This window comes from Cyclopterus lumpus, chromosome 4, assembly GCF_009769545.1.
Source record: "Cyclopterus lumpus isolate fCycLum1 chromosome 4, fCycLum1.pri, whole genome shotgun sequence".
Taxonomy (NCBI): Eukaryota; Metazoa; Chordata; class Actinopteri; order Perciformes; family Cyclopteridae; genus Cyclopterus; species Cyclopterus lumpus.
The window spans coordinates 1,503,518-1,516,191 of NC_046969.1; the positions used below are offsets into that span (position 1 = coordinate 1,503,518).

The 12,674-nt window shown below is 47.8% G+C and overlaps 2 protein-coding genes across 4 annotated transcripts in view; both read right to left on the bottom strand.

Moving 5' to 3' along the window:
• Positions 1 to 8,120, bottom strand: part of crocc2 (ciliary rootlet coiled-coil, rootletin family member 2) — a 33,700-nt gene extending 25,580 nt beyond the window's left edge. The window contains exons 1-3 of the mRNA XM_034531195.1: positions 8,022 to 8,120; positions 7,262 to 7,415; positions 7,006 to 7,121 (exon numbers count right to left, since the gene is read on the bottom strand). Coding sequence (XP_034387086.1) covers positions 7,006 to 7,121; positions 7,262 to 7,415; positions 8,022 to 8,078 — 327 coding nt within the window. The 5' untranslated portion in view covers positions 8,079 to 8,120. The remainder of the gene's footprint in view (positions 1 to 7,005; positions 7,122 to 7,261; positions 7,416 to 8,021) is intronic.
• Positions 8,121 to 8,937: 817 nt separating this feature from the next.
• On the bottom strand, positions 8,938 to 12,504 carry klhl30 (kelch-like family member 30). 3 transcript variants are annotated; one of them, XM_034531290.1, is made up of 7 exons: positions 11,731 to 12,504; positions 11,444 to 11,633; positions 10,842 to 10,928; positions 10,568 to 10,723; positions 10,290 to 10,478; positions 9,368 to 9,513; positions 8,938 to 9,241 (listed from the first exon to the last, which is right to left on the bottom strand). In XM_034531290.1, exons 1-7 carry the CDS (start codon positions 12,502 to 12,504, stop codon positions 8,993 to 8,995), a joined length of 1,791 nt encoding a protein of 596 aa, XP_034387181.1. In that variant the 3' UTR covers positions 8,938 to 8,992. The 3 variants fall into 3 exon arrangements, with proteins under 3 accessions (XP_034387181.1, XP_034387183.1, XP_034387182.1); XM_034531292.1 differs by having other exon boundaries at positions 11,444 to 11,586; positions 11,723 to 12,504; XM_034531291.1 differs by having other exon boundaries at positions 11,444 to 11,601; positions 11,723 to 12,504.
• Positions 12,505 to 12,674: the final 170 nt, after the last annotated feature.

A 12,674-nucleotide genomic window follows, 5' to 3' on the forward strand; every position in this document is an offset into this window, starting at 1 on the left:
GAGTTTGTTACCATGGAGTGAACCTCGTGGCTATGGGGACAGCTGCTGTGATGGCATACAAGTGATCTGTGTAAATACAGCCAAACTAATAATACACGCTGTGTACTCACAAGCATGTGGCTGGCCTTGCAGCACTTAGCACAATGCCCCCCCCCCCCCCCCCCGGCAAGAACAATGCTGCACAAAACCTACACACGAAGTTGACTAGTTCAAGACTTCACATCTGATTAGGCTCTCCTGACTGTAAAGTCCGGTAACACAAGTAGCCAAACGTCAAACGTTGAAAAGGTTTAATGGAATACTTTCATGGAAGATTCAATGCTAGGGGATGGTCTTTCGAGAGTATTTTTTCTCCGGGGAAGGCAATACATTTTTAAAATTTCATGATAGTTGAGGGAGTCAGACATTTTGGCATCGGTCTATTTAAACTGCAGCCTAAACGAGTGGGTTTGTGCCAGTAAGAAAAACAAACTGGGACAAGGGGTGGGGGGGCTGTGGGTTGCAGGGGACAGTAACACAATCCCTAAAAACAGACTTTATCTGCTCCAACTATGTTTGACATGGTTCTTATGCAGAGACCCAGGGGATTCAGAGATTGCAGAGGGCACTGGCAAATGGCAGTTGGTGTCAGAAATCATTCAGCAAGAGTTTATCTTTATCCATCGGACTGCCACACTGCAGTATTGTGCAACCGCTTGCTAAGTGTTCAGGCATTATGGTATAGATGGTCTATGTCTGAGTAAAATGCACACTGGCAGGGCTCCAAAAGCAACACAGAGGGTTCAGAATACCCCCACCCCGCCATGTTCTCCAACCTCCCGAGGCCATCCGACTCACAAACTTAGTCAAGGTTTATCCTGGTTCAAGTGCAATTTTCTGGGGTCATCAGAGATCACGCTTAGTGACTTAACAGAGACACAAAGGACGGCTTTCAGAGTCCAGGTGTGACTTCACCAGGATTGCGTCAATGGTCCTCTGTCAGGTCAAAGAGACTGAAGGAAAGCCGGGTGAAAATGGGGATTTAGGATAACTTCATATGTTTCTCAATTGTTAGCTGACATTCTGACACTAAGCGTCAAATGGGGTTCAGAAAGAAACTTTTGGTAGTTGAGCATATTTAGCATCGTCCTTCAAGAATACATCTCAAAGAGGACAACCTTGTTCCAAACTGAAAAGCAAACCAAGGATTGGTAAAAATGTTGGGAAATATACTATTTAACTTTCTTGCCAAGAGTTAGAGGAGAAAATTGATAACACTCTCATGCATGTCCACCGTCAGTGGCCGGTTACCTTAGCACAGTAACTGAAAACATGGGTACCTGCTAGCCTTGTTCTGTCCCAAAAATCCACCAGTATCATCTCTAAAGCGCACTAATCAACAAGTTATATCACATTTGTTTGAACCATAAAAAAACGAAAGCATAAAAACGACAAATGACACAGGGGTTTGTGTGCGGGACTATTTCTTGGCCAAAAGAGATGTGACTTCCTGGAGTCGTAATGGAACCGTAAGTTTGCAGGCAACCAGCGGAGATTTCATTGTCACCAAATCTGCTAAAAATGGACTTTGCACCAACAATATGGTAATGCTGCTGGGGAAGTCAAAGCTCATGGAGAGATGAAAACCTTCCTTTTTGCTTTCCAATTTCTTCTGTCTTTGGCTTGGTTCATGCCGCGCTTTACAAACTGGAATAAAAAATACCCGTTCACATTGCATCAACCTGATCCCAAAAGGTATGGAGCAAGTTGACCTGGAAGTAGTTATGAGGGCTGTTTCTTTGACCCTTGGAACCGACACCAGGGCATACATATGGGGAGAGGGATCCTCCTCTGTTGCTCTCCTGAAGGTTTCTTCCCTTTTTTCCCTGTGAAAGGTTATTTTTGGGGAGTTTTTCCTGATCTGATGTGAGGTCCTGGGACAGGGATGTCGTATGTGTACAGATTGTAAAGCCCTCTGAGGCAAATTTGTAATTTGTGATATTGGGCTATACAAAATAAAATGAATTTAATTGAATTGAATACCCCAGCTGTTACTGCATGGGCCGGATGATACCTGGATCCCAACAGCTTGAGTGGCTTTCAGCAACAAGTGCAACCAAAAACTGTTCAGGGAACACTATACTGCAGCCCTTGAAGGAAGACTAAATGGAAAACGGTGGATTGCTCCTCCTGGGTTGGGAGTGAGTCATTGCCCTGGAGTATCTTGAGGTCTTGTCCACGAGTGAGGCTAAAATGGAGTGTTTGGTGCGGCATCAGCAGTCATGCAGGAGTTGCTACAGATCGTGGGGAAGAGTGAGCTAAGACGGAAGGCAAAGCTCTCGATTGTACCGTCAGCTATATGCTCATTGGTTTTGGGTAATGACCGAAGAAATGAGATTGAGGATTCAAACGGCCAAAATAAGGTTCCCTCGTAGGGTGTCAGTGCTCAGCCTTCGAGATGGTGTGAATAGCTCGGAGTGGAGCCACTGCTCCTTCATATTGAAAGGGACCAGTTAGGTGTTTCGGCCATCTGATCACCACGCCACATCGGTACCTCCTGTTAGAAGTTTTTTTCCGGGAACCCTCAGCTGGTCCTGGGCTAGACCCAGAACACGCTAGTGAGATTACATCTCTCATCTAGCCTGGGATTGGTAAGCTGGAGAACATTGCTGGGAAAAGGGACGTCTGGAGTAGCAGCTGTCCCTGCTGCCCCCTTGTCCCGGTCGCGAGAAGCAGATAAAAATGGAAGAATGGATGGAAGGATCAGGAAAAGTTTTAATTACAGTACTATAAAAGATCTAGTTTGAAAGGTTTCTCACAGGATCTCATGGACCAGCAACACTTCCCCAGAGCAACGTTTTTAACAAAATATACATCCATCCATTATCACCCGCTTATCCGGGGTCGGGTCGCGGTGGCAGCAGATTCAGCAGGCCGACCCAGGCCTCCCTCTCACCCGCAACACTTTCCAGCTCATTCTGGGGGATCCCGAGGCATTCCAAGGCCAGCCGGGAGATATAATCCCTCCAGTGTGTCCTCGGTCTTCCCCGGGGCCTCCTACCAGTTGGACGTGCCCGGAAAACCTCTAATGGGAGGCGTCCAGGAGGCATCCTGACTAGATGCCCGAACCACCTCAGCTGACTCCTTTCGACACGAAGGAGCAGCGACTCGACTCCAAACTCCCCCCTGATGTCCGAGCTCCTTACCCTATCTCTAAGGCTGAGCCCGGCCACCCTATGGAGGAAGCTCATTTCGGCACTTCACCAAGACGGACCGGTACAGCGCCTGTTTTACTGCTGCAGCCGCACCGATCCGCCTGTCGATCTCCCGCTCCACCTTACCCTCACTCGTGAACAAGACCCGAGATACTTGAACTCCTTCGCTTGGGGTAGGCAGTTTGCCCCCACCTGGAGGGAGCAATCCGACGGTTTCCGGCAGAGCACCATGGCCTCAGATTTGGAGGGGCTAACTCTCATCCCTGCCGCTTCGCACTCGGCTGCAAAACGCCCCAGTGAATGCTGGAGTTCACGGTCCGAGGAGGCAAACAGGACCACATCATCCGCAAACAGCAGAGAGGCGATCCCGAGACTCCCGAACCGGATCCTCTCCGCCCCCTGGCTGCGCCTAGATATCCTGTCCATGAAGGTCACGAACAGGACCGGTGATAAAGGGCAGCCCTGGCGGAGGCCAACACCCACCGGGAACGTGTCTGACTTACTACCGAGGAGACGAACACAGCTCCTACTGCAGGCGTACAGAGACCGGATGGCCCATGCCAACGGGTCCGGCACCCCATACTCCCGCATCACCCCCCACAAAAACCCCCGAGGGACCCGGTCGAAAGCCTTCTCCAGGTCTACAAAGCACATGTAAACTGGTTGGGCAAACTCCCAGGACCCCTCCAGTAATCTTGCGAGGGTAAAGAGCTGGTCCACTGTTCCACGACCGGGACGGAATCTGCACTGTTCGTCTTGAATCTGAGGTTCGACAAGCGGTCGGAGCCTCCTCTCCAGCACCCTGGCATAAGCTTTTCCCGGGAGGCTGAGCAGTGTGATACCACGATAGTTCGAGCACACTCTCCGGTCCCCCTTCTTGAAGATGGGAACCACCACCCTGGTCTGCCAGTCCATGGGCACTGTTCCCGACCCCCATGCGACACTGAAAAGGCGTGTCAACCAAGACAGCCCAACAATGTCCAGCGCTTTCAGCATCTCAGGGCGGATCTCATCCACCCCTGGCGCCTTGCCACCAAGGAGCTTTTTGACTACCTTAGCGACCTCTGCCAGGGATATGGGTGAATCCACCACAAAGTCTTCCGGCGCTGCCCCCTCTCCGGGGGACATGTTGGCCGGGTTTAGGAGTTCCTCAAAGTGCTCTTTCCACCGCCCGACGATGTCCCCAGTCCGGGTCAGCAGTTCCCCCCCCCTGCTGAGAACAGCCTGGGGTAGACCCTGCTTTCCCTTCCTGAGCCGTCGGATGGTTTGCCAGAACTTCCTTGAGGCCAACCGAAAGTCCTTCTCCATGGCCTCCCCGAACTCCTCCCATGCCCGAGTTTTAGCCTCCGCGACCATCGCCGCTGCAGCCCTTCTGGCCCGCCGGTACCCGTCAGCTGCTTCAGGAGACCCCTGGGCCAGCCAGGCCCGAAAGGCCTCCTTCTTCAGTTTGACGGCTTCCCTCACCCCCGGTGTCCACCACCGGGTTCTCGGGTTGCCGCCACGACAGGCACAGATGACCTTCCGGCCACAGCCCCGAGCAGCCGCGTCCACAATAGAGGCTTTGAACAAGGTCCACTCGGATTCCATGTCCCCAGCCTCCCTCGGGATTTGTGAGAAGTTCTTCCGGAGGTGGGAGTTGAAGACCTCCCGGACAGGATCCTCTGCCAGACGTTCCCAGTTCACCCTCACTACACGTTTGGGCTTGCCAGGCTTGCCAGCTCCCAGGATCACTGAGCCACTCAAACTCCTCCACCACGTTAAGGTGGCGATTCATAGGAGGAGGACAAAATATACAGTAAAAGTTATTCATTCAAGTCACATAATGGATGTAAATAGGGCAGGGCTAGGGTATATGACTGTTATCAATATTAATAAAGAATCATTTTCTCATAATTTCTTTTATGTTCTTATATTTCCTTATTTATTTTTACACCAACAAACTGTGATTTTGCTGATATGGACTGGATCTGACAAATCTCTTCACATGGAAAGAATAACTGCAAGAATGCAATATGTCATTTGATTGCCTTACAACCAAACAACCAGATATTTCACATCACTAGTGCATGGTACCACTGAAAGTGAATGAACATGACACTGATATGGACGTCAAAACATGCTGACAAATTAAACGTATCACACGGTACGATATATGATATGACATTTAGTCACACGATCCCTTTGGCAGTGAATGTTGAGGGAGGAAGCTACTTATGCAGGTTAGACTGTTGGCCTAAATGTTACCTCCAAACAGATGCCACAGCAAAGGCAGAATATTTGGCTGGGGGGCATTGATTAGCACACTGCATTAACATCACATCACAGCAAAGCTGCCAAACAATTATGCTGTTCTGCAAGGGAAAAGACAGGAGACGAGTCCCAGCAGGACTCTCGTAATGAACCTCTTGACTTCTGAGAAGCTACCGGGGAAAAACATTTGGCTGCGTTAACAGTTATAATGTCTGCTATCTTAAAGGAAGAAAAGTTAGGTCACGTGTTAACCCTGCACTCCTCCACTCTTCAAATTGCTACGAGCGTCAAATATGAAACACTTTTATTCCTGTTGAGTGCCTTTTCACACATCTAAAATATATCAACTAAATAAATACGCTATATATATATAGCTAGCTAATTAAGTTATATTAATAGACTTGGTTTTAAAATAAGTTCCAAGAGTAAGGCAAGCAGTGGGAGTTCATTAGATTTAAGCTGCAGAATGAGGGCAGTGTTATCACGAATGGCTGCTTTGTGCACAGTGAAAAATGAGCTTTTTCTTCAACGGTCTCAAGGGAGGAGGCCATTGACCTTTCCAATTTTCCCCCAAAACAGCAGCCATGGAGAGGCAACCATGGGGGGCTATGAAGGGAGACGCCGGTCCTCGTGAGCACAGGGGGTCTGAGTCTACCTGAACAGACCACAAGGAAACCCTTCATGAACCACCCTCCCCTCTCTTATTTACACTTACAAACACACACACGCTTCCACACACACACACACACAATGGACGCTTATACAGTACATACTGTAATATGTAAACTGAAATTTTACAGCAGCTAATTAAAGAAAAAGTATGACATAAAACATGCATTTGTGCCAAGTTCCATTCAATAAATTGTGGGTCTGTAGCTGTATATTCTGAACCCCCCCACCCCTTTAGTTTTCACTACATTACATGCAAAGCTGTTTCGACCTCACCCACTGTTTGTTTGTTCAGCCCCAAAAGGCTTTCCCTGCTGGAAAGAGCGGTGGCACACTGATGTTGACTGGAACCATATTCTGTTTCAAAAGGCTTGTAGCTTTTTTGCAGTCAATGCTCTAGTGTGGTTGACATTCTTGATCTCATCTCCAAACAAAACGGCACAAATTAACCATCTACAGTATTACTTACGCCAACTCTCGTAAGAGCTGCATCCGCATCTGACATTAAGAAACAATGTCAGCACATGCAGTCTCAGTTAGGAGACACAGCTAGTTTGGGAGATGGTTCGTTGGGCTGATGGTATTGGATGAGGTGGGTGTCATCACGTGGTTACACATGTTGACATTGACATAACTACAATGAGAAGATTACATTTTCTGTATATTACTGTGCAAATCAGGAATAAGTAGCAATATGTATCAGATGAACTGTACCTACTATGGCATCACTTGCGCATCCCATTTGGTCTGTTTTATTATTTGTGATAACACTTTTTTTCTCTTCCTGTTATGGAACAAACATTCTGCTTGAATAGCACGGTTACATTGAATGCTAAAAATGTAGATAATGTTCCACAGCTTGACCTCTGCCGGTTCCCTGTGTCACTCCTACCCTGTCTGTGAGACTGGCCTGTTTGACTGGCGGCTGGTCACGGTCCATCTGGTTCGGAGAAAGCTGCTCCCTCGAGGCCCTTCTCTCCTCCAGCTCACTGACCTCAGAACTCCCATCTGGGGTAAAGAAGCAGATCGCGCATACAGAGGTGTCAATCTTACCACATTGGGCCTAATGGTCACTGCTAGCAGGGTAGCTTTATCATTTGTGCTGCGTGTGTTCAATTTGAATTGAAGCTGTATGTAGTCTTCCCTACCAGCTGGCTGATCCGCCAGGTTGCGGGTGATGATCTGGCGTATGCGGGTGGAGACGCGTGTAGGACTGACACCGGACTCCTGTCCATCACCTCCAAGTGTCATTGTCCTCTCTCCCGAGCTGCCGTCAGAGTGAAGCAGAGACTCCTCCAACTTCTACAATCACAACAGTCACCTCAATCACGTAATTGAGCAGAAAAGGCTCAACTCGTTGAGATAAGACTACGGGGAAACTGTGGTGGAATAACACATTCTTATCTTTATCACTTTATTTATACGAAACGCTTATGTCATTTAATACACAAACAGTATGATGTATTTCTGGTGATTATTAAACAACTGTCTGTATATACACTCTAATTAGTTCCACCTTTAAAAGCTGCAACATTAAAGTGATGATGATTATGATACAATTATAAAACATATATTATTCTGAGATGGGTCATCCTGCAGGAGTACTTCAGGTACTCTAGTATACTTAGTTAATATGTGTGCTCGCTTGTCTAATATAAAATAAAAATGTCTCCGTTCTATTACAAGTGCCCCAGTAAACAATCTCAGCGCGACAGTGAGCCAACAATATCAAAACGTTGAAACGGAAGTAGCTAGCATAAACAGAATTCGGCCATCTTTAACAGCGTTAATTAGCTGGTAATTCGTGACACCTGCTTTTCTTACGTTGACGCGTGAACCGTTTATAAGAAGGTCAAAACGTGACAGACGTTAACTAACAAAGTGCACAACAGCAGCCATGTTACCGACCTGAATCACAGCCTCCAGTCTCGGGGAGTGTGGGCCTGGGTCCCGTTGAGAACTCATCCTGGCGTTAGCAATACAATGTTAGCAAGCACCGTTAAACATTGACGCAGGAACTTTTAGCGTACGAAGTCAAACCTAGAACGTCATTAAAACAGAGTGATACTAAAGTGAGCTCGAGCTGAACTCGTAGTGATACTAAAGTGAGCTCGAGCTGAACTCGTAGTGATACTAAAGTGAGCTCGAGCTGAACTCGTAGTGATACTAGAGTGAGCTCGAGCTGAACTCGTAGTGATACTAAAGTGAGCTCGATCTGAACTCGTACCTGCAAAAAGAAAAAGGCTTGAAAATAAATCACTGACAGAAGAAACTTCTAGGTAATTCTGGTCCCAGTCGACGTTGCCAGGGTGACCACGCGCCTCCGGGCCGTTGCCATAGAAACACAAAGCTGGTTTCGGCGTGTCCACGTGTTTCCATGGCAGTGGAGACGCCACGAGACAAACTCCCGGATTCCAATGGGTTAATGATCACCTGGTCTCTCAAGGGCAAAGTGAACAGTGCTGTCCCCAAAAAGGAGACACATCTGGTGGACCAGTTCCGAGGAGCACATTTTATTATCAATTCGAACATTTCCAGATCCAAATCAGTGATATACAACCAATAATAATAATAATAAATAATAATAATAATAATAATAATAACAACAACACTTACTCTACAACGATTTAATGATTCACAAGCACCATTCAATAACACACACACAAAGGAATTCAGATCTCAAACACATGATACAAAGTATAGGTAACCAGCTCAGCAGCCAAGCAGCACTCTAAAAACAGCTAAGAGGACCTGAAGATCATGTAACGCACTATTCTAGGGCACAATGGCCCCCTTTTGCATTGTAACATAGTTGTGAGAGGAACATGTCTCTGCGAACTCCTCGACCCTGAGTTTAGTCCCATCAGGACAGGAGGACATTATGTTGAATCGAGGGAGAAAAGCTGGGGCCACTGGGATGGGTCGAGGAAGATGGTGCAGACCCCACTGTAGAACCAAAGTCTCGGCAGGAAGGACTCCACCTCCCAGGTGTCGGCCGCTACGTTGTAAACCTCCACTTCCACCCCGTAGTCCCCCTCCATGCCTTTCCAGTGACCCCCGGTGACAAACAGCTTGCCATCCAGCGTTACCAGGCCGCCATTCTCATGGAGCATGTGAAGAAGCTGGACCTGAGGAGAGAGGGGAGAGTCAACATACTGCTAGGGGCAAAATAAAAGAAGAATAAAGAACTACTATGTTAGCCTTTAGTATTACTGTGTTATGACAAAATAGCAAGCAGTGATGTCGAAGCCCACCTTCTGCCACATGTTTGCCTCTGGATCATAAGAGAAGACTTTCTTAGTGTTGTCAGCAACCAGATATATAGTGCCACCCACACAGACAGAACGAGGAGAGGACAGATACTTAGGGATGAAGGGTGAACATATGTTGATCCAGCTATCTGTAAGAACAACAACAACAAACATGTAAACACACATGATTTAGAAAGAGTAAAGAAGATACACAATCATACTGAATTAATCGTGTGTGGGTTCTGTAAACTTGTTTAACAGATTACTTCATATTGAGCCAACACTAAAGGTGAAATAACAATATTAAATCCCTTAACTGATCATTTGGTGGGAAGCACAAAACGGCTGTTTTTATCATGGGTGGATCAAGAATGATAAAGTCAACAAGATATGGGGAAAGAGAGCCTCATAATAATAGTACATTTTACTTTGAATTTAAAAATGCTACTCAAAGGCACTTTACATGGTAAAGACAAACAATAAAAGCCATAACTATATATATATATAACAAGGCAGAAAGATGACATCATAACAGTAAGAAACAAAACAAAAACATAGTTAACTAGCATCACGCGTGGGGGTCGGTGCACGAGGTCATAAAGGTTTGGCTTAATGTTCAAACAAATACTAAAATATGTAGTTGTGTGGTGCTTTATAGATTTCACTTGAGGAATTGTACTATGAAGCAATAATTTGGTATAATATTTGGTCAAAATACTATGAACAGCAAGTAAATGGTCTAGTAAAGGCTATTAGAAACTACAGGACTGCATAAAGGAATTAAATATTGCAAATGTATTTCCATACCGGTTCTTAAAATGTTTTTAATTAATGTTGCAAATCTCTTGCAAATAAAAATCTGGGTGACAAAAAAAAAGAAACAAAAGCTGCCCCCCCCTTGGAGGTCTGCTTTGCTCATCCTTACCTATAACAGGGTTGTAACACTGCATGGCCAAAGCGTTATACTTCACAGCGCACGAGCCGATCACGTAGAGCTTCCCGTGACACGCTGTGGCCGTGAAATTAGTCACGTATTTCAAGGCGGGGCACGTCAAGGTCCAGGTGTCGTTGTACGGGTCGTAGTGCTCCACCTCAACGCGGTTCGACGTTGTCCCTGAGGGGAGGGTCATGTTGAGCGGGGTGAGGTTGAATCACGCCAGTAAATATAGAGACACCGAGTCTGATCTGTATTTATCGCCTCACCTCCAATGACGTAAATTTCGCCGTTGAGCGTCGCCGACGTGTGGTTGGTGCGCGGCAGGAGCATGGGTGCCACGGTGACCCACCTCCCCTCTCTTGTGATGTACTTCCAGGTCTCTGTGGTGGACCAGGTGTTGGTATTGGAGCCTCGCGAGCCCCCTTTGTCAGACAGACAAGAGCACTCTAAAAGCCTGACATTGGTTTTACATTCCTCATGAGAGTTCTGCTCCAAACTGTTTATCAGCACTCGTCCCTGTGTGGCGTGCACCTCACTCACCTGTGACGTACACGTCATTGTTCAGGGAGACCAGGGCGTAACCCCACTTGTTGGGGTTGGGGAAATTCGGGAGCTCATGCCACAGTTCTGCAGAAGGAAAAGAAAGAAACAGGGTTCATGTTCGAGCATCATTCAGAGAGTGAGGGGGAACCAGATGCATGTTTTCACAAAAACAGGATGCAAATGACAAATGTGTACCAGAAAAATTGGGAAAGGACCCGCAAATGTCCTCAAAGTAAGGCCAAGAAAGGAAGAAGCAGTAAAAAAATTAAAATGTTTCTTTCCTGGCACAGCCTGAAAGTGTCTGGAGTTGTCAGGCCTCAACATAAAAAACAGATCTCTTTTTGTGAACATCCCGTATGAAAATGCACAGAAGTGGATATCCTCTTCCAGCAATGAAACGCCCATTTGAGGGGCTGAGAAGATGATCCAATTATGTCACATCCAGAGCACATTCCTGCAGAGCTGTTTTTCTGTAACACTGGATTTAACGACCTGCACCACATCTGTTTCAGGGAATCTGACGGACGAGTCTCTGCAGTGAAACGGATTGTGAACGGAAACACAGTTGACATTTTGATATGTGCAAAGAAAGTTCATACTTGTCTTTGTGTTGTAGAAGGCACAGTTCCTGTGCACCAGTCTTGGGTCTCTGTCCTCTTCATCCTCATCGTCCTCACCGTCCGAGTCATCCAGTGAGCGACCTCCCATTACCAACAGCACCTCTTGCAGGTTCGGTTGCGGACTCAGGGAGTCGAGTCTGTCCGTGTATTCCGGTGCCAAATCCATCTTCTAGCACAAGCAAAAGGCGTGATGGTTGTTGGAAATCCACTCGAGATTGTGCAAACAAAGATAAGAGAAAAGAAGGAGGCGGTGTGAACTCACTCACCTCTCTGTGAATTTTTTCCACCGCCTCTCTGCAGCTGGGAGAGGCCTGCACCAGACTGTCCTTCAGCAGGGTGTCAGCCAGGTAGTCCAGGCCAAGTAGAGGGATCCGGGACAAGGCGAGGAGCTCGGGGAGGTGGCCGAGCCGAGACTCACTGTGGTGCCGGACCCATTTCAGGATGGCCTCCACGCGGGTGCACTCTGTCCGGATCTGTAGCCCTTCGTCGGACAGGCACGCAACCAACCTCTCCCGTCCCAACAGCAGAAACTCCTCCCCTTGCTGCACTGCCTCGAAGTTCTCCAAGAGGAAGGCCCACGCTTTGGCCATCACCTCGGGGCAGCCGTGGATGGCCCCGAACTCCAGGATCCCAAGGCAGTTGGTCGCGTCGATCTGGTGCTGGAGGTAGCGGCTGCACACGGTCCTCACCGTCTGGAACTGCAGCCGGCTGGACGTGCAGATCAGCCCCTCCACGTTGCCCTGGTTGATGGTCAGCTTGCCCGTGTACGCAAAGTCCAGCAGGCAGCCGAGTATGTCCGGGTCGACGTCGCCGAGGTCCACGCGCGCCGCGATGCTCTCCACAAAGTCCCCCGAGAACATGCTGCGGAAGTACGCGCTGCAGAGGGCCAGCACGCTGCGGTGGCAGGGGAAGTCGCGGCCGCCCGCGCTCAGCGTCACGTCGACCAGCTTGGGGTGAGAGCAGAGGGAGCGCAAGCCCTCCAGGATGCTCTGAGGATGGGAGGACAGGCAGAAGTCCAGGTCGTCCACGTTGCGCACCATGGTCAACTGCAGTTCAGAATGGGGGTCACACTGTCTTTCAGCGGGCGATGGTCAGGTCGAGTTCAGAGCTTACCTGGAGATGGAGGAAAAAACATATAAATGTGCAGAATTTTTTTTTGAAAATGTGATTTTTATTTTTTTTGTACAAAAGAAATTTGAGTGAGAGCTTT